Source organism: Columba livia, chromosome 7 (assembly GCF_036013475.1).
Source record: "Columba livia isolate bColLiv1 breed racing homer chromosome 7, bColLiv1.pat.W.v2, whole genome shotgun sequence".
Taxonomy (NCBI): domain Eukaryota; kingdom Metazoa; phylum Chordata; class Aves; order Columbiformes; family Columbidae; genus Columba; species Columba livia.
The window spans coordinates 20,974,283-20,996,560 of record NC_088608.1 but is presented as its reverse complement, the minus strand read 5'-3'; the positions used below and the strand labels follow the sequence as shown (position 1 = coordinate 20,996,560).

At 39.9% G+C, this 22,278-nt stretch overlaps 1 protein-coding gene across 2 annotated transcripts in view; it reads right to left on the bottom strand.

Moving 5' to 3' along the window:
- The window catches only part of PPIG (peptidylprolyl isomerase G), a 28,041-nt gene extending 5,785 nt beyond the window's left edge, over positions 1-22,256 (bottom strand). Inside the window, exons 1-8 of one of the 2 annotated variants that reach the window (XM_065069744.1) lie at positions 22,029-22,256; positions 13,320-13,399; positions 13,136-13,210; positions 10,839-10,946; positions 10,286-10,330; positions 8,292-8,379; positions 7,135-7,164; positions 6,905-7,044 (exon numbers count right to left, since the gene is read on the bottom strand). In XM_065069744.1, the coding sequence (XP_064925816.1) occupies positions 6,905-7,044; positions 7,135-7,164; positions 8,292-8,379; positions 10,286-10,330; positions 10,839-10,946; positions 13,136-13,210; positions 13,320-13,380 (547 nt within the window). In that variant the 5' untranslated portion in view covers positions 13,381-13,399; positions 22,029-22,256. Of the gene's footprint in view, positions 1-6,904; positions 7,045-7,134; positions 7,165-8,291; positions 8,380-10,285; positions 10,331-10,838; positions 10,947-13,135; positions 13,211-13,319; positions 13,400-21,658; positions 21,725-22,028 lie in introns of those variants that run through there. The other variant, XM_065069745.1, reaches the window with a different exon arrangement.
- Between the last annotated feature and the right edge of the window lie 22 nt (positions 22,257-22,278).

The window sequence follows — 22,278 nt, the reverse complement described above, 5'->3', positions numbered from 1 at the left end:
AGCCTGATATTAGTCTGACAGGAAATAATCCAGAACAAACATACCTCCTTATGCCCTTTAGCTGATCTGAGACCTACCTACATCATTATAAGCGATGCAAGTATTATTTCAGTCACACTAATTTGAAAAAAACATATATATACAACAAAATACACACTACAAAAACCTCGCTAAAGGAAGACTAGGCTTCCAAGTTATGATGCTTCAGGTAGATCAGTTACATGGTATGAATACTCTTCAAACATGTAATGAAATTCATACCAGGCTATTGTCCGTAAAGTTAAAAGCTCTATCCAGAAAATCCAGAAGAGCATACTGGTTGTCTTCAGATTGCTGCAGCTGACTTTTCTAATTAGCATCTAATATTATTTTACTTTGCCATTGAAAATTGCAAAGGCAGTTCATCATTCACCATACAACATACTTCATCCACAGACAGAAGAAACAGAACCTTCACCATTAAACAGAAGAAATATACACCAAAAATAAATATTGATATCCAAATAGTCTGTTTCCTCATCACAGCAAAAAACCTGTATTTTAGGAGAAAGCTAAGGCAGTATCGTTCTTTATCTTCAGCAAAGTATTAGCAGGTAGCATTAGATCACCTATGTAAGCCAGCACTTCTTTTGTATCAACCCATATCCTACTCTGTCAGGTTTCCCATTCAGAATGAAGCAACATTTATTTATTTATTTATATCTATATATATAGATATATATCTACACACACACACATACAGTGGTGAAAGACAGCGATACAGAACACCTTCTTCCCAAAGAACTGTCTGCAATAAAAGATCTGAGTAACAGCAAACTAGCTGAGGCTTAATCCAGGTAACAGTGGATCAGATACATGGTGCAGAAAAACCTCAGCAGAAACAACTAAATACGGCATCTCGGCCTCCCTTTTTGTGTCATACTCTTTACGGACACTTTTTTCTCCCTCTAATATGACCAAATTCCCAAAACGGCACAGTGGATGAAACTTAATCCCATTGCACTAACTTTTCAGGTTAGCATCACAGATATAAGTCATATCCACATGACTGTTACAGTCATGTGTGTTTTCTATGTTTATTCACAAGCCTCATTTGATACAGACTAATGAAAGCCTGACAACCAACTGAAACACAGCCTCTGTACTCCAGAGATTATATCAATCTTCTGGTCAGTTCTGGGTGCAGTATAAACTAGTAGGTCATCTTACCTGTTTAGGGTGGCCTGCTGATTGAAATCAGCTGGTTGAAATCAGATGTATTTAGAGCTTCTTGGAAAATGCTTCCAAAAGACAGAGGTCTCATTATATTTTTTTACTCCCCTTGTTGGTCCAGACCAAGATACCAAATCTATTTTCTCAAAATTTTGCTCAATGTCTGTAGTAAGCACTATACTTAATAAAAAGTCTCTGTAAAACTAAATCAGTTTTACATTGTCTAAAAATATATACATTCACAGGGTGTAACAAGTACATATTTATAAAAGAAAGGTGAATAGTCTCCAAAGTAATTTGAACCAAGGAAGTCTGATGTCATATAGCCCTGGTGACAAGCAAACAAAACCAGGAATCTCACCTGAGCTCTAAACACCATAAACCAAAAAAGTATTAAAAAAATTTAACTGATTTCGAAGTCCCAAGACACTTTGAAATTTATCCAACACTTCTGGGGTTTGGCCCATTCAAAGAAACCACTATGTTGCACTATAGTGTTCCCTACATGCCTTCAGGCAAAATAAGATGATACCAAGATAAATTTCAAAATGCCTAAGTAGGCATCAATAAATGCAGTTATTCCCTGCACCTGTTTTAAGGGTGTCAAAAACTACTTGTGACGGTTTTATCTGCATTCTTGCAACAAGTTCAGGTGTGTTGTAATTACTACTGTAAAATGGGTAAGTAATAGACACAAATGGAGGCAAGTTAGTGAACAAACACGTTTCTTAACATACCACACATAAGATCAATGGCAGATGTATTTGGGAAATTATGTGTCAGGTAGGGAGTGAAACAAACAACCAAACCAAACCAAACAAACCACACACCACCACCACACCAACCAAAAAAAAGCAACCCACAAACCAAAACAAAAACACTATCAAAAAAAACATAAAAACCAACCAACCAAACAAAAACACGAAAAAGCCCAGAATTGTTTACCCAGCAAAGACAATATCTGGCAGGAGATTTTTGATGTACTTTCTGGTGACATCTAACTATCTCTGTCCAGCAGCAAATGCTATTGGAATATTGAACCAGCCTGGTGCTGGCCAACTGCAGAACACAACAAATTATGAAACCAATCCTGTAGCATGAAGGTCAGTGAGAACGAAACAGACTTCTATTTACAGTCCAAATGTTCCAGTTCATTAACTTCAGGATCAGGTTTCAACTTATGACCACATCTGAAATAGATCTATTGCTTCCTGCTCCATTCACTGTGACCTGTAGTATTTGCCAGACTTCACAAATCACGTGAGCATGCTGCACGGCACAGCCAAGCACTCTCTGCATCTCAGCTTGTTAAGGACCGTAGCAAGTCCTACATGAGCCCCTTGATACCAGACTCCTGGACTTGAAATGAAGAAGTGACCTGATCAGAAAGCAGCCGGGCTCAGGCAACAAGAGTCAGAACAGATGATCTCATCTTGTAATTCACAGCAGTGACACTCAGATAGTTACTTTATATCAAGCCAAATAACCTGTATTAGACTAGAGCACTCTCCAAAAATACGGTGCCTTTACTTCAGGACATTTAGACAGATACTTTCCCCAATATTTTTTTCCCAGTGTTTAATCACCCTGCTGTTCAGAGCACCAGATCCTTTTTTCTATTTCCCATGCATCTTGTTTCAATTATTTGCCATGGGTTCCTGTTATGCTTTTCACTGCTCGATTAAGGATCCACTGTTTCTTACAGCCAAAACTATACAGAGTAATCAAGTCCTCAGAGGTAGCCATTAGGGAACACCGCCACACTCGATTCCTGTTGAACAGATGACATTGTTACTATGAGGAGTCCTATATCACAAAAGCCTCTGGACATAGAGGTTTTTGTAGATGAGCAACCTACCACACAACTGCCAACAACAAAGAAAGGGGGAAAGAAAAAGAAAGATAAAAAAAAGACAAAAATAAAAAAACCTCCCCTAGCTCTACGTTGAACAGTTAAACAAAGCCACCTCCAGCTTCCCTTTGGACATTTTCAGCTGAAGCAAAAATAGTTCATACCTAGTGGCCACATCAGGAAAAAAAAAAAAAAAAAAACAAACAACACCTGGAACAGAAAAGTCTGAAACAACTGTTCATAGCAACCAGCTTGTGGAAAGGGGGCTAAAAACTATGTGTAACAAACCTGCAGGAGAAATGAGTACTGTAGGCGTTGAATAGGTAAATAAAGAGGAAAGGGAAGAGACACGAATCAAAAGTCCAAGTAAGATGGGACTTACCAGAATCATCACTTTCTAAGATTGCTCTTATTCCAAAGATATTTCATGATTCCTAAATGTGTAACTTGGTACTCTGTATCAGTGCTTGACAATTTGTACTGATACTTTTTTAAAAAAGAAATTTGACTCATAGAATGATGTAATTACAATATAGTTCTTTGATGAATTATGAAGGCAGCCATTATCTGCCTTAAACTGCAGAGCACACTTTTACAAGCAGTGATTCTACACAGGGACATCTATAACATCAAAGACAATCATGAATCAAGCCTAGCACTGTTCCGTGCAGAATCCCCAGAAACACATTTTTCATGAGAAAACTTCATTAGAGGCTCTTGTTAAAAACCGCCCAGTGCACAAAACAGTTTAACTTTTTTTGTTTGTTTTGCAATCAGAATGTCACGGTCTTACATTCTTGAAAACATCCCAGACAGACTTTTGATTAACCAATATCACAATCTCAAACAATACAGCCAGGCTTGTTTGACTAGACCTCCTTCTGCAAAACTTTGTCAATTGGTATCAGACTCTTCATTTGTCTTTAAGAAATCAGTATTATGTTACTTGTTCCACATGTTTTATTGAGAATTATATTAGTTTAGCTAGTCCATAATGACCTTTCTAAATACTGCCTTAATACTTAGTTTTCTTCGCCTCCCCACCAACCCTGCTCCCCTCCCATCTTTCATGATTTTCCCTGGAACTTTAAGATTTTCTAAAAATAATACCACCTGGCCAGAGATGAGGTCCTTTTATAACTTATCTTCTCTCATTCATTTTCATGAACTCCTCCAACTTGAATAAAAAAAAAAAAATAAAGGAAAAGACAACAAATGTTCCACTTTTCCAGGTTATCATCCTCTCAAATCACAGGTGAAAGCTGCTGATCTAGGCCTCTGCAATGTTATAGTTGTGATCACTATATCATTCAATTGACATAGCATCCAGTAAGTTAGCGCAGTCAAGTACATCATCCACTCACCACAAAATAAATCAAATTCTTCTCTATAAAGAGGCAGATCTGGCTACTTCATCAAGCACTCCAACTGGATATTCATCGTGATATCCAAAAATTCGACTGCCTTTCTTCAACTCTAACCTAAGAGAAAAACATTCATACCAAGCACCTACCTTCTACCGTGACTCATTCTGCTAGTGCCACCTTGGCTTCCCTGCTAAACCCAAGAAGCAACAGCTCTTTTCATTCTATAAGGACTTGTCTAATTTCTTCCTTTGTGTTGCCTACCAGAGAAGCTCATACAATAAATACTTTAGTTTAAGCCTCTCTTGCTATCATAATGTACCCTCCCACAGAAATTTGCCATTATACTCCCCCTCTCAGGCAACCTCCTTATTCCTTCATCTTAACAATAAATTCTTAAAAGCAGTCTTCTCTGGTAACTGCCTCGTATTTCAGAGTATCAGTTCCCTTGTGCCTCCCACAGTAATGGGCTACAAACATTTGCACTGTTAGATGACTCTCTGTTGATGATCTCCCACGACACTGCTCACTTCCCAGAAATGGCTCCTCCTATCTGGATTCCCTGGCCTCTTCCATACATTGATAGGTCCAATGGCCTCCCCTGCTCCACTTGTCAGCCTTGGGCTGCAGCGTCACAAATTTCCTTCTTCTGATGTGTTGAAAAGCAGTCCTCCTATCTTCACTGCCTCAGGTCAGCACAGCTCCTCAGTGGTACCACACTGTGTGCTTAGCAAACAGTTCCAGCCACACCATCACCTGTCACAGCAGCAGCAGCAGACTTCCCTTTTCAAGCCTTACAGACAGCCCTTCCCTTCCAATAGCAGGATTCTCCACTCCTCAGGAGCTCCACTGTGGTCTGTCAGGCAGCACCTTCATCAGATTGGCTCTGCATTAGTGCCCCCACATCCCTGCACTCAGGTATGCCCTTTACCTGCCTGATCCTGCTGCCCAAGGCCTCTTGTTCTCCAAACATTCCTGCTGCTCAGCATTACCTAGTACTGTGTCGTACAGTCAGTCAAGTGGGCTATCCCATAACCCTGGCACCAATTTCCCTCCGTGGCACAACAGACCAGCTAGAGGAAGCAGGTTCCAGGATCCTCGCATTACTGAGGCAGAGGTACAAGGACAGAGACAAATGGGTAGGACCGGGCAAATCAAATCTTTCCAGAAGCCTGTTCTCTTTTAGGAGAAGCTAACAGAAAAAGCTATTTTGTATTTAGTTAATTCACTCTTTCAATAAGTACTTTAACACCCTGACTAATGGCTTTAAGTCAGACTGCTGAGTGCCAAAACTTCCATGTAATCAATTTCAAGTGCTCCAGAAGGGACTAAAAAGGGAGTGTGGCAAACCAAGGAAGACATAAATACAGAGTGGGTATCGCACCCACTAGCTTCGCCCATTCTGTACCTGCATTATTCTATTTTATTTTCTAACCTATGTCATCTGGGCATTTTCTGACAGATACCATGTTCCTGAGTACTGTCCAGAAAAACAAAATTATGTCCTAACACAAAACGTGACTTACAAGTTAATCTAAGAAGTTCTAGAACCTCTGAGAAGTCAGGAGCCATAAAATAACTTTACTTGGAATTCTGTGGTATTGAAGAGATCACTGCAGGCTCCAAAGTCATTCTGCTAGACATCGCAACAGGTTAACACAGAACTTCATCAAAAAGGAGAAGAAAAACTAAAAAGCTAAAGTTTGAATGCCTGTATTTTCCTAAGGCCAAAGAAATAATTATTCTTGTCTTGAGCTTCAACATCCTTAGTGCAACCCTTGACAATATGTATTGGCAGAAGGTGCTACGAACAATAAAGCATGATGACCCCTATCATAGTTTCTCCCATCCTGGGTTTCCTCTGATGGGATTCTCCAGATTGACAGCAACATCTTAGTTTGAGTCTTATTTTGTAAGGGAAACAGAATCCCAACTCCAATACCATGTTCAGCTCTAGAACAGCACAGCAGGGCATTCCTTCTGGCAGGTTCTGTCACACCCCTGTTTAAGAATACAGTTTATAGCAACTTAAAAAGGACATATGCTACGGGCAATGCCAGGATTTTCTGCTTCAAGTGCCTGTTCTGATGATTTACGTGAAAGAAACTTGAAATAAGTTCAATACCTGCAAAAAAAGCAGTAGTTATCCAAAAGTCAGACTGACATCAATCTTCTTAATATAGTACTCTACTTCCTGTGGGAGAAGTGCTTGCCAGCTTTGTACTAAAATTTAGATAGTATAGCAGGAAAAGCTTTGAAGAAAGCATGTATGATCTTTCATTAATGTCTTCTGCATCAACACCTTTAAAGTTTTTTAGGAGACAAATCATATTGCAGTGTTATTCACCTTTTTACCAATTGCCCCTCCATCCATCACAAATAAATTTATAAATATTTTATAAGCAACCAACAGGGAAGAAAGCGAGCAAAATTACCTCATCATTCACATCTATGTAAATGTACAGTTCAACTTTACCTTTGGATTTTGGAATTAACTCTCCACAACTCAGTATGCGTACTTCAGCATATGGTTTACTAGATGCATCTGTTTTCTGGTTTTCTATTTCTCTCACAACTTCCTGACCTGAGATGACTTGTCCAAAAACAACATGATGTCTGAAGAATTTAAGCAAAAGTAAGAATTCTTAGTGCTTAATTATTTCAAGGCAGTTCCCAAACAAACATAAAAAGATAAGATATATTTACCCATCTAAGTGAGGTGTAGGTTTAGTTGTTCTGTTGTTTCCAGATTTAAATTTAAAGAGAAAAAAAAGTCAGCATTAGTGAAAAGCAGTCAGCATTTGAAGCAGGTCATATACACACATTAAGGTAAAAGTTATTTTGAGTGAACTAACAAAATTGAATAAAACCAATATATATTATTCTAAGGTTGTATGTATTTAAAAGTATTTAATGTTTTATACATTAAACTACCTATTAAATTCCTTACTTCGATTATCACATTTTATTGAACAAACACAAGCACATAAATTTTTAGACAGCATCCTCATATAGGATATAGTAAGTATTCTACTTATTAAATTATATAAATATTACCAGGAACAGATAAAAAAATGAGCAACTGTCTCAGAGCAGAAAAACTGCAAATCATCTTCTATGCCCTAGAAAATAATCAGAAACCAAAGAAAGAAAATAAACCCCAACTATCTGTATGTACATGCTATTTGACACAGATGTAGATCTGACTTTCAGCTTTCCCCTACACTAGCATTACTAAGGTATTTCAGATTTCAGCCATGGCAGAAGTAAAAAACCAGGATAATTACAGTAATGATCAGTCAGAAATTCCAAAGTGAGAGTTTAATGGTAAATGACATCCACAACTCACCATGCTAAGGTCATGAAACACAGCTAACTGTGCTGTATTTCAATAATGTTTTCTGTATATAAATTACACTTAAGAAGAGCCTACTGCAATGTATTCTAAGAAACTAAGCTTTTAACTGTAAGGCTGCACTGGAAAGTTATTTTCTGACAAAAAACCCCACCCTCTACTACTTTGAGAGCCCCCAGAGCTGCTTTGCTTCCTCCCAAGCAACACCTATTAGAGGAAAGCGATGGAGTTCTAGAGGGAACTAACAGGTTTGTTTTATTGCCCAAGTTAGAACACAGCTACCGAAAACTACCAAAGGCTCTTTTGCACAGACAATAAGCACTAAACACGAAAGTGCTAAAAACAGTCAGGCTCCCTAAACAGTGCACTAGGAAAACGGCTATTTCCACGCAACTTCGTGAAAAGCTTTAGGTTTGCACAGAAGCTAGTTTTCAATATTTAAAAGGATTACCTTTACAGTTTACAAATGGCAAACCACACACACATTTCAGGACAGCACAATACTTACATGAAGAACTGTGAACCATTTGTATCTTTCCCTCGGTTGGCCATTGAAAGGAGAAATTCTTTGTTGTGCTTTACAGCAAAGCTTTCATCTAAATAAAGTGTTTTCAGTTACTTTAAATATACCATATATGCTTAGATAAATGCTATAATCTAAGTAAACTAATCCTTATTAAATCTGCTAGTGACTTCAGCAAAAAGTTGTATTAAAAATATTCAAAATAATAGCTTGATTTTTACTATATTATTCCTTCTATTCTAAAGAATTTAATAAGGAGAAACATGAATATATGGTTTATAGCCTGAGAAAAACACTAAAAAGTGAGTATTCTTGTTCAAGAGCTTTGTTTCCTACGAACATTAGCAGAGATTTCATCATTGTAAGTTGTTGCTCTTTCTATTCTGCACATTCTAGATCACTGTCTCTTTGGAGAAGAACTTGGGTTTTAGCTGTGCATTAACTATTGAGAGACCACTCATTTACAGTCAGTTTTGTTTTATTATTTTTAATACACATGGATACCCAGTTTGATAGCAATCCCAAACAACTTCTCTTTGTCAGACACACAAATGAACTTATCAAGCTGGCCATTAAGAAAGTAAGTTTAACTTCAATGAGTCCTACTTGTGATGAGCAAATCATTGTAACAGTTCAAACTAAATCCCAATGAAACTGTGAAACGCAGTCACTATTCTTCATTTAAGACACCTGTAAGAGATGATCCTATCTCTCTCCTTTCCCAAAACAGCATAAAGGCTGTTGGGGGATCCAAACTCCTCAGACAGAGGAAGTTTGCTCAGTATTGTTTAGACACAGATGGCAGAAGTATTAACAAAGAAGGAAAGTATGCCATCTGTAAGGCTATGGTTTCACATCACACTGTGTCACTAGCAGAGAAAGGGACAGCCCCACTCAATCTCCAGTCACCTGAACAACTGCTTTCTGGGATCACATCAAGTGTCAATCTAATCCTATGGTGAGCTGGTTCCACAAGGGATCCACAAAGGCAGAAATTCCCACAAATTCAGTCTCATACTGTGTCCAAGGTGAACAGCCAGCTTGCAACTGCCAGAAGGTAGGCTGAGGCTTTGTCCTGCTTCCATCTCCCTCAACCACACATGTCCTCAAACTCAGCTATTCGTTTCTGTTAGTTCTTTTTTTGCTGCAATAGCCTTTGGGCTTTTGAGCAAGCTGGATCAGCTGGCTGAATGACAGTTGGTACAAGGTAAGACCTTCTCCCTCTTTTGTCAGTTGCAGACTGTTGATTCAACTCAAGGTCTGACATAAAATTGCTGTCTGGCCCTATTAGAATTACGAATAATTCTTTTGATCGTTTGCCGCAAGTTCAAACAAGAACCAATGTTAAAAGTGGCAGGGAGGAAGGAGGAGTATAACCACTCCTGCTGGTGGCAGCTAGACACCACATGGGTTTAGGTGTAATCCAAGTACTGCTCCAAGAAACACAGAGATGCTCCACTACTTTCTGGACAAACACAGGCTGAGAAGCACACTGGAGTGCAGAGGAGGTACTTCTGCAACACTGACCAAAAAAGAACCAGGACTACGAGAAAAATTATGGCCTCTTTATCATTTATTCCTTTTGGGTTCAGGAAAGCAGAGCTTTATGCTTTCTTTTAAATAAAGATTTGCAAGGAAACCTGACTCTATCATGCCTTTCTGCTTTTCACTGTAAGAAAAGACAATTCCCAACTCTTAGCTAGCTGCTCAAACCAGAACTGTGTGTTTGAAAACAGTTATAAAAATGTGAATTGGGTAAAATGGACAAATACAAAGGAGTTTGGTTTTCATTTTTCCTTAATTAAAAAGGTTCATGTAAGTAAAATAAAATAACCTAAACTGGATAGTCAAAGGCTTCTAAGACCAGAGGAAATCTTAAGAAAAACAACACAGTTCAGGTTTACAGAACAGTGACTATAGAATGTAAAGGTGAGAGCTTAAGTTAACACCAAAATAGAGCAGACTGATGAAACTCTTACCTTCAAAAAAGCCACCATAAATGGATTCTCCTCCCCTGCCATTTCCTTGAAAGAAGAAAAGCAACAGTTACAACTTCAACTAGTGACTGAAGAGTCACACTATGTGGAAGGCGCTTTGTAATATGAAATACTGATCCAACTGCATCCAAATGGCTGACATTATTCTTCAAGATATGCAAAGATCAAGATGCATCTTTGTAATCTCAAAGCAAACTTGGAAAACAAGAAAGGATTCTCCCATGTATCCTGCTTTAATCTCCCTTTTTTCTTTATTTTCCAGCAGCAGATATTTTACCCTCCCATTTAAACCTTTCAATAGAAAGTACTTAGCACTCTGAGTACTGAGGCAATGGAGCAAAAGTGTGTGCACCCACTAAGTCTATATAAGTTTATGATAAAAGTTTTCATGTAAAGGTTCTTATGTGGAAAAAAAAAAAGGAAAAATATCAGTTAAATCACAGAACAATTAATGTGAGTAAATGATACTACACAGAACCCTTATAGTATTCTATTACATAAGCATTAAAGTCTTCTTCAAAGATTCACATCATACCTTCACTGAAGTCACCTCCTTGGATCATAAAATCTTTCACAACCCTGTGAAACAGACAACTTTTGTAATGCAATGGCTTTTGGGTGGATTTTCCTGTACCCTTTTCACCTAAAGGAGAAGAGGAGGAACAAAAACCAAAATTACTCTCTGTACCTGTAGAATCTCCACTACAAAAAAGTGCTATGTATGCACTTAATCAAAATCATCTATTAAGTTCTGAAAAATTAGCTTGTGAGGGAGACATGTATCTGTAATGCCAATAGGAAACTAGCATTTAAGAAAGCAGACCAGAAACCACCTTATGTCTCCACAATTCTGCTAGAAGAACTCCTCACTGACATTAGTACACAACTCTGGTCTCTTCCACGCAGACTGATTGAAATAAAACAGCCAGTTTAGGTTTAAGATAACTGGCATTGCTCAGAAGCACATAAGAAACACTCAGATCTTCAGTTAAAACACAGCAAGGTTAAAGTACCATAAAAAAAGCTCATAACAAAAAACACAAAGAAAGAGGCAGGGGAAAGGACAAGGAATATCATTCCCTCCTGCGCTTAGGATTACAACTGCCATCTTCCTCACTTATGTCAGCTCTGGTGCTTGAGACCCATAAGCAGACCCTCTGCTTCAGCTGCAACACCATCTACTTTCTCTGCTACCCTCAAAGAGTGTCTCTGCTGAGTCAGCAAGATGAGCGGTTCCTGGGGGGGTCCTGTGAATGGCACAGCCAACCTCAAGGTAACAGTAAAGTAACCAGTGGGACTATTTTGGAAGAAAAATGATCTCTTCCTCAGTCCTGGCAAACTATTAGACTGTATCTTCCTATAATCCTATTCTGAGCAATTGAACTGAGCTTTTGTCAAAGGCAGTTGCCTCTGAACTCACCTGTAACACACCGGGATCATATGGATCTGACTTGCTAGAAAAAACATCTTGGAACTTCAATAACTGTGAAGCTGTGCCTGTTCCACTAACTTGGCATATGCCTAACACAGGTATTCGCCAGGAAAAATGGAGCTGTTGATGCCTGTTTTAAGAAGACTCCACATACTTGCCAAAACTTACCCCCAAAAATGAGTAAGCAAAACAAACAAAACAAAAATTTGAATTAATCTGCTGATGATTCATATCATTGACACTGTGCCTGTATATTTTCCTTATTGTTTTTCAAAATGTTAAAGCAGCAAAGTAGTTCAGCATCTGATTTTGAATGTCAACAACTAAGTATGAACTTTGTAGTACATGCTTCTGATCTGAAAAGCTGTTGAAAGACTTCAAGTCAAAAATTTAAAGCAGTAACAGGGAATAACACCTTTAGCCAATGCATCTGACTTTGGGTGGTTGAGGGCAGATCAAGAATGCCATGGTCATATCATAACATACAGCCATTAAAAAGAATCACTGTAAGGTTTACACTGGTTAACACATTCTGATAATCTGATTTTGTGTCTGAAAATCTAATGCCAGATCAAGTAATACCTACATTCCTGCAGACATCATGAATGGTGCACTCAGTGTTCTAGCTAACTTGACATGAATGTAAATACACACCCACACCTGATTCAGATCATATTAGTACCGCTGAGCAATTCAGTATTAACAGCTACAGAGCCTTGACCTAAAAAACAGCAGAGCTGGAAGGAAAGGAAGCAGAAAATGCTAAAGACAGGAAGCATGTATGCTATTTATGTATTCACAAAATTATTCTTTTGCTAACCTGTTTTGCTAAACTTAGCATTTTCAACAGAAGCATGCAGTCCACAGGACAGTAATTCTGTTTGGAAATGCTTCTAGGAGAGAAACTTCTCAGTATTTTGTTCAAGGAAATCATCTGTATTTCAATAGGAACAGAAATCACCAGTCTCCATCAACAAAGACAAATTAAAATGAAGAAAAAGAAAATACTACTGAATACCAGCAATACCTTTCAGATATCTTAAAAGCATCACAACAGTGAAAAGTAAGTCTCCATGGTTGACCTCTCATTGGCTAACTTTCAAGACTGGATGATGTTATGTAATGTGAACAGTAATATCTATGCTAGTAACAGAAAATCAGCTTACTGTGTCCGTATTTAAAGTTAATTAGTATACAGTCCCTGCAACAAACTAAGCCAAAGCTACAACTGCTTTGATTCTACATGAAACGTATATGAGAAATCAGCTAAATCTCCAGAGATACCAAGAATCAAGGTATTACATACTTATTTTTATATGTAAGAAAACATCAGGAAAAACAACACAGACATCAAACTAGCTAACATGAAAAATATAAATAAAATTTAAAAACCTACAAACCTGTGCAAAGGCAGCGAAAATTCTCACATGTCTTTGGACACACATCTGAAAACAGTTCAAAGACCACTCTTCCAGCTAGAAAAAAAAAAGGCAATATTTATTATGCAGGTAACTAGTATCCATATTATTCTTATATATCTTATATGAAAATCATGTTACCAAATGGATATTTTGATTTTCTTACCGGGTACATTGTTGATGGCTATGTCAAAAAAGCAACGAGGTCTCTGGACCTTTACTCCCATGGCTTCAAAAATTTAAATACTGTTAAGAAATAAAAATACAATTTAGTTTTTTCTTTTGTGCAGTGAAGCTACATGTAAGTTAATAATGAAGATTTTACAAAGGCAACAAAAACTGCAGAAAAGCAAATCGTAAAAAAAATAAAAAACAGAGAGCAAACTAGTATTTTTAAGGGTTCAGAAAACACATTTAGGTCATTTTCATGTTTTGTGGACCCAAATGAGTTATTTTTTCATGTTTGCTGCAGTAGTATTTAATTTAAACTTGAGTACCATACCTCATATGAGGAAATAAAAAAAGAGTAAGTACTGTAACGTATGGGAATAATAAAGCTTGGAGTTTTCTTGCTATCTAGACGGCACAGGTAACAATCTAAGTCATCTGCTCCTACAATTCTGTATCCTCGGTAAAATAAGTATCAGAGAGGAAAAAAAAAAAAAAAAATCAGTTTTCAGACCAAACAACTTGAGTGCTCTCAAATTTTTTGCAACTGCCTTTCAACTGTTTAAAAAAGACTAATTTGCAATCTCTGTTAGGCTCACTTAGTGGCTGAGGAGGCTGCCACCTCCTTGCGCCAGCCCACCCCTCTGGTCAGAGTTACCAGCTCCAGATCATGCCCCTTGTCCTCAGGAACACATCACCTGCTGCATCCACAGCCCAGTTCAGTTCATCTCAGTTACTATTAATTACCTGGGCCATGAGCTACAGCTGCTCAAGAGAGAACATGCTGCTTGTGCAGGAGCACAGAAAGGTGAACAGCCCAGGACAGTGAACTTCTTCAGGTGCTGTAGGTGAGTAATGACCACGCAAGTCAAGTAGGCATACTTTCCGAAATATCAGAACTTTTGCCACAAATACAGAATGGTCAAGGAGTGGAAAATAACTTATGATGGTTACAACTTCACAAATCACCAACATATTCGCATGTTAAGACTTAAGCATTCAATTTCTTACTAATACATTTCCTGGATTCCTGTCCCTGTAGTTATCAGGAGCTGCTCTAATTAGGATCCAAATGATTCTACATGAAAAATATACAAAGATGTAGCTCTTCTGCAATTACTGCTAAGTGAAATTATTTTGGCTTTTTATTGTTTCTTTTCCTTTTATGTCACTGCTCACCTCTTTTGAGTTACCACCCCTGGAGATACTTAAAAGGCATGCAGACATGGAGCTTAGGGACATAGTTTAGTGGTGGACTTGGTAGTATTACATTTGCAGTTTGACTCAATGACCTTAAGGGTCTTTTCCAACCTAAATGATTCTATAATTCTTTATCAAGAATTTTAATGCAACCTTTCCCGTATCTTTGAGTATATAAATCCCCTTATGTTTGTATAACAAGCAATGTCTTACTCCTCATTTGTATCTCTGGCATTCCAACACTATGTATAATCATTATATTATTTTCTGCTTCTGAAGCCCCATCCTCTCTGAAGTAGTTCAGAGAAGGGAAAAAAAAAACACAATGACAGCAAAAGGATCTGTAATATTGGAGTAACTTTGCCAGAATTTGGAATATAATCCACAAATTTTCTGTTCTAATTTTTTTATTGCCAGGAAACACTAGTCAAATCTAGCTGACATACTGCATGCATCTCTCGTAGAGCTTTATTCATAGCTATGCCACAGAACAGCCTTGAAAAAATTCAATTGTCGCCATCTGTCACACTCAGCTTCTAAACAAGAGGCTATAAGAAATCAAAAGACAGTAGTGCAATCATGTTAGTCTATATTCTCTCTACTTGTGCTCAGTGCCACTCCTAACGTTTTGCCAAGGTTACACAGTGGAAATCACAAGAACAATACAAGACTGACTTAAATTAAACACCACTCAGTTGTTTGTCATTCATGTAATTTTTGGCATGAGAAGACTCTGCAAACGTGCAGAATCCCACTAGATATCCTCTAAGCTGTATAACTAATACATTAACTCATGTAAGTCAGCGACTCATCAAAAGCAGCAGGCTTGCTCCGCTCTGCTTGCTCTTCTCCCTGAATTACCATTTCTCTTCTATTAATACAAGAAAGTTTGTAGGCCAGGCAGATAAACAAATAGGGAAAACACCTGTAGCTGAGAACTTTGGTGTTGCCGGGTTAGCAGAGGGCTGAGCAGCTCACCAGGCTGCTGCACAAACCCTGGGGCACAGGAGGCAGCGTGGGTCAGCCCTCAGGACAGCCCAGCGGGCAGCAGCCACTCGCTGCCAGCAGCAGCACAGACCACTCGGCTGCACCCAGGGACATGGGGATGTTTGTTGCTAGGAAATCTCTCAGAATAAACGCTGCAATAAATATTGTCTGGTGGTAGAACTGACAATTTTAACTCAGCTGAGATACCTACGGATCAGTAGTACCACAACTGATCAAACAATTGTACCCAAACTTTAAATGTGTAGCTGTAGTGCTTGAGTGAGGATGGATTTAACTCCTCCTTCGCAGTCAATTTGCTTCAGAAATGTAATGTTATGCATCAACACTTATATATAGCATTTTGGCCAAAATAAATGTAAACTATCTTAAAATGTGACGCAATTTTTACTTCAAACATTGACAATGACTAATGCTAAATTGCAAAATAAATATCAATATACCTACATCAGTCAATTTTTAACTCAGTTTTGTAAAGAAAGGGTGGAAGATAGAAGGAAGAAATAAAGAATTCTACCTGAACCCCTTATTCTCACCAACTTTTGCTCTATTTGATGTTTTTTGACTTCTACATTCTCTTATGAACAGTGAAACAAATGAAGTTCAGTGTGTGTTCTAAACATTGCCTCCAACATCCCCTGCACTTTCCCTAAATCCTCCAACACTATCCCCTAAATACTGCCTGCACTTGATTCTAAATGACAGTCATGTGAACTGGTCAGTGTGAACTCCCTGACAGTCCATGTAAATATACCACACATTCCAGCTGATGTTGCCCAGTAAACCAGGCTAAAATATCAGTGACATTTATCCTGCCTACCTACAAGAGTGTTTTGTCTCCAGTATGCTTAAGTATCCTTTGCACAGCTATTACTTCAGACAGACCTTCTCCTGAAGTGTACAGGGAAAACTACTGAGTTACAGATGATCCATAATTATTAATTTCTATTCTTGTAGTATTCACATACCAAATACAATCTTGTACATACTGATCATTTAAAACCTGTCTGCATTAAGAGCAAGTATGAGGTATGACTGTTAAATACAGAACCAACGAAAAACCTCCACAATTGCAAAGCACCAAGAATAAAGTCACAAAATTATAAGTACAGCTCAACAGATACATCTGGTAACAAAAGAGCTTACATGACTTGTGTATTTTTCTCTTCAGATTTATTTTCAATCAGAATGTGGATACTCTTAACCCACGATACTTTGCTTTTAATTGTGAACTTGATGGAATTTTACTACTGAAGGGAAAATTATTTTAAAGTCAACCCAAATCAACACATGAAAATGTGCTATACAGGAGGGCAATCCTGAGAAATCAGCTCCTTCTTCCTTCCAAAACTCTGTAAGAAATAGACAGCACAGCAACCCAAGCACTATCCTGAAATGTTCAAGCCATTTATCATTCTCAACCACCACCTGTTTGAGGAACCTCTTACCAAGCCTAAGTAGACACTGTGCAAAAAAAAAACCAACAAACCAAACCACCGAACAAAAACCCACACACAAACCAAAAACAAACACCAAACAGAAAACTCACTTCAGTATATTTAACAAGAGGCCTGTTTGTCAAGAAACACAAATATAGTATAAACTGAACTGTAATTCCATTTTCAGAAAGAAAACAAATACACCAAAAATATTTAATCTTGTCAGAACAGCTACATCCATAACCAGTGCACCACCAGCTGTCTCTGTCAGGGTTCACATCCCTCTACACCTCCATCAGCCTCATATTTTGTTCAAATATTTATATGATAAAGCTGGCCAATTCACAGTGAGGCTACAGACAGCTGTTCTCCTTCAAAATTATCTGTGCCAACGGAAAAAGATAACCATCCCAAACTGTTCACAAGCATCTCTCTGCCAGAGATCATCACTCATTTGTGCTGAAATGCTCGAAAACACATCTTCAGGATTTTTTTTTCAAAATCACCTATGCCAGCAAGGATCTGGTATTAATACTGTTTAATATAAACTAGCTTCTTTTGACTGAAACAGGCTAGAAAGCACTCACAGATGCACATCAACCAAAGTATCAACATGTCACGCATGTCACGAGAGCTGATGGCAAGCAGCAATACAGTAGTATTCCCTAGTTTTATGAGGGGGGAAGAAAACCCTTTATTTGTAACTATGTTGAACAGGTCATTGGACTACTTATTTGTTTCAGTCCCTGCACAGGACAAAACAACTTTGGAGCAAAGATGTATTTAGTATGAAAAATAGGTAGAGTATCCTATTCCTTCACTTCTTTCTCCGTCATCATCAGCTCTCCCCTGTTCTTAATTTCTCCTTTACCTTGCCTCTGTATTTGTTTCCTTGCATCATTTTACAATTATCTTCTGCACCAGTCTTCATACAATGCCCAAAGAAACAACAAAGTGCATAAAGTCACATTCCTAGCATTTTGTTTCAGGCCACCTACAAATGCAGGAAGACGAAACCATACTGATTTCTATTGCAAAAATAGCCATCTAGAATCTTCAGAAATACATTTTTAAGCAAAACTCTGAGGCTAGAAAACACAAACACACAAAGTGAATACAAAACATAGATCACATTCATTAAGGCTGTGGTTCCAGTCACTTAAAGCCAGTATGAATGCAGTCTGATACCAGACTGGAGGGCTCATACATTCACATGTTTAGCTTTCGTGCAGGTGGCCACCCAGCTGCACAAAAACTACCCTCTCCTGCTCCCAATCAAAGATTTGGCAGCAGCACATATCAGCTTAAAGTGACAGTGGAGCAACAGACTAAGAATGTTATATCTTCATTCCAGTATGGATTAAACTGGAAATGAATTTATGATTGTTAAATGGGAGACATCAAATTTTGTTCCCAGTTCCATTCCTGTCAGAGCTTCCAGCTATGTTAGGATGACACTGAAGGCACCATCAGCAAAAATCCAACCAGCCCAACACTCAGTTTCCATCATTTCCTCAACATTCTCTCCAAACAACAGTATCTCTTCCTCTGTGTTTCACCATCAAAAAATTCTCAATAGCAGCAATGATAACTAAGGAAATTACTTTTATTGGTTTCTTTCATTTTACTCATCAGCAGCATACGATTTTTGTTGTCAGGAGATTTAGGAATTAGATACTACACTTGAACAAATTTCAGGTTTAGGATGCTGTCCTTGTAATCAGATGAACTTTACACATGCATAAGAAAATAACAAAATGTGTATTTTACATAGAACATCTATGAAATTTATGAAGGCAGACTTGCTACTCATCATCAGAAATCACATACAGGTTTTCAACATGACTACCCCTTCTGATGGTATTAAAAGGGAAAAAGCCAATAACAAAAAAGCTTTCAACATTTCTGCAGGAAAAAGGTGACTGACACCGCTTTACATCAGGCTTCCTTCTCTAGAATAATACTACAAGTCTTCTTTAGACTATTGACACAGTATTTTTCCTCTCCTAAAAAATAAATAAAATTAAGAGATACATGGCAATATCAACCATTGTCTTCCATGGATATGAGGCAAGAGCCCACTATCCTCTTGGGGAAATTTAAGAAAATACCATCCTCAGACAGGCCTTGACTAAATATGCAGTACATACTCCTAACACTACTACACTGTGCAGTTCATTTACATCACTTTCAGTATGATTTTTACAATGATTAACATGAATTTAGTCTTTTGTTACTAAAGTATGTAAAGAATACACACCCAGTTATAACTCTCAGCTGGGATAACATCAGCTGAGAAGGTAGTAACATTATTTTGAACTATCATAATTTATTCTCGTGTTCTCCACTTTACTACTTTAGCTCTAGATCCCTTCACAGTCTCATTCCAGCCTCCTACCTAAACCTCACTCCATTAGAAGGTGGTCATATTTCCTCCCAGGCAGGCATTGACTGCTTCCAAATGGAAGATGTCTCCTAAATGCACATGCATGGAAGAGTGAACCGACAGTGGAGACATCATGCTGCAGCAGAGGAAAATCCTCCACTATAGTACATATTCTCCACTTCAAATTCCTTCATAATCCACAGATTTTCTGAAATTCTAAGATTAAAAAAATAAATTTTATTTTATAGAATCACAGAATGATTGGGGTTGGAAGGGACCTCTGGAGATAATGTAGTCCAACCCACCTACTAATGCAGGTTCACCCAGAGGAGATTGCACAGTAATGTCTCCAGAGCAGAAGACTCCACAACCTCTCTGGGCAGCCTGTTCCAGGGCTCTGACACCCTCAAAGTAGTCTCTCCTCATGTTTAGATCAAAACTCTTATGGCTCAGTCTGTGACTGTTGCCCCTCATCCTATCGTTGGGCACAACTGAAAGGAGTCTGGTCCCATCCTCTTGACATCCACCCTTGAGATATTTATAAACATTTATAAGATCACATCTCAGCCTTTTCTTCTCCAGGCTGAACAGACCCAGCTCTTTCACTCTCCTTATAAAAAAGGTGTTCCAGACCCCTTATCATCTTCATAGTCCACCACTGGACTCCCTCCAGTAGTTCCTTGTCCTTCTTAAACTGGGGAGCCCAGAACTGGATGCAGTGCTCCAAGTGCAGCCTCAACAGGGCAGAGTAGAGGGGGAGGACAACCTCCCTTGACCTGCTGGTCACACTCTTCTTGATGCACCCCAGGATACCACTGGCCTTCTTGGCCACAAGGGCACAGTGCTGGCTCATGGTCAACCTGTTGTCAACCAGAACTCCCAAGTCCTTCTCTGCAGAGCTGCTTTCCAGCAGGTCCACCCCTCACCTGCACTGGTGCCTGGGGTTATTGCTCCCCAGATGCAGGACCCTACACTTGCCCTTGTTGAATTTCATCAGGTTCTTCTCTGCCCAGCCCTTCCAGGTCTCGCTGGATCACAACACAGCCTTCTGGTATGTCAGCCCTTCCTCCTAGTTCTGGTAACAGCTTGATGACTGCTCAGCTAACTTTTTTAAAGTTTCTGTTTCACAGAAGAACACTGGAAAATTTGGAATTCTTAATAAGAAATATAGTCCCAAAGGACAATCTCAGAGGATTACTGATGTCTGTATCCTGTATATGTCCCTCTTCAAAGCTACTTCATATACAGGAAACTACACTTTTTCTGAAATCCTTATTACTTTTAAAAACTGATAAATCAAGGTCTAAGTTTAGATAAACTAATGCTTCATAAATAATGTGCAATTTCCATATTTTTATCATGGTAGCATGTAAAGATTCTATTCATGCTGGACCCCAATGCATTAATGAATGGGGATTGTGAAACAAAATGGGGTAAAGAAAACAAAACAAAACACAAAACTAAAAACATTTACCTCTGCCCAAAGAACAGCCTTTTCTGCAGGCAATATCGAACAAAAACATGAAAACCAAAATATTACAGCAGAGGAAAAGATATATCTTAGAAAATACTTAATGCAAAAGAAATGGTCTCATGTTCCTCTTAAAACAGGTCTCAGATGATTGCTAAAACATAATTAACTTAACTAGTCAAACATTACGCAACTACTAGCAAAAGTAACTTATCATCATTAGGGAAGATACTTTTCTAATTTCGAGTGAATTTTAAGGCAATATTTAACACCACAATAGATATTTTGTCCATAGTTTTAACAGCTATTTTCTTCTCCTTTAAAGCCTCCTTAATGACCCAAAGTACAAGCATATGCACACAGTACTTATAGTTTGTGGCTGCAAACAAAATTAGTCTGAAGCTAATTACTTGTAAAAATCTCTGAAGTGCCTTAGGAAACCCTTAAGAGAGGCAGAGGACCCTCTTGCTAGTCATGGTAGCTCCTGCAGGCTCCACTTCCCCAGCAGAGGCCTGCAGAGGGAGGAGAACATGTGGCACGCAGACAGCCCAGTTACTTCGCCTTCTAGGGGCGGAGGGAGGACTCATTCAAACTCCCGAGCAGACACCCAGCAGCACCCGAGCCCGGCCAGGGCGCTCGCAGGGGGCCGGCAGACCCGCGGCGGGCCCAGCCCGCAGCCCGTTAGGCTGTGGAGAAGCAACACCCGGCCCCCACGCCTGGCGCAAGTGTCGCCAGGCCCCGTCCGCCGCTCCACCTGCGCCTCCCGCGCCCACCTGCCTTCGGGCCTCGCGCGCAGCTCCGCACACACGCCCCTTCCTCTCGGGGACCACCCTCACCTGGGATGCCCCGGGTACCCCCTCAGGGCCGCGCTGGAGCCCCGGCCGCGGCCTGCCCGCCCCTCGCACTCGGGCCCCCGCGCCTTGCGAGGGGGCGTGTGTGCGCGGCGAGGCGGCGCAGACAACCGCAACTACCCCACGCCCGTCCTGGAGCGGCGGCCAGGCCGGGCCGGGCCGAGCCGGCGTAGTCCCTTGGGCGGGCCGGGGCTCCCAGCCCTGTCCGTGACCGAGCCTCAGGCCCCGCGGCGCTGCGACCTCCGCCCCCCGAGCCCCCAGCGTTCACACGGCGGCCTGGGCCGCGGCCCTCGCTCGGCCACATGGCGACCGGGTCGGACCCCGGCCGGCGCCCGGCTGCGGCACCGGCACTCACCCCGCTCGCGGCCCGCGTCGCCCCGCGCTCCTCAGCGCCTCGCCGCCATGTTAGAGCTGGTGCGGCACAGACTGCGTCAGTGGAAGGAAAGGGCGGGAGGGGGCGACCCCGGGGGCGGTGCGGCGGTGGGGGAGGTGAGGGGCGCGGAGACGGCAGAAGCGGCACCCCGGCCCGGGAACGGAAAAGGGGATCGTCGGCCGCGGTGCAGCCCTGCCTGGCAGCGGGGAGGCAGCGGGGGCCGCTCGGAAGG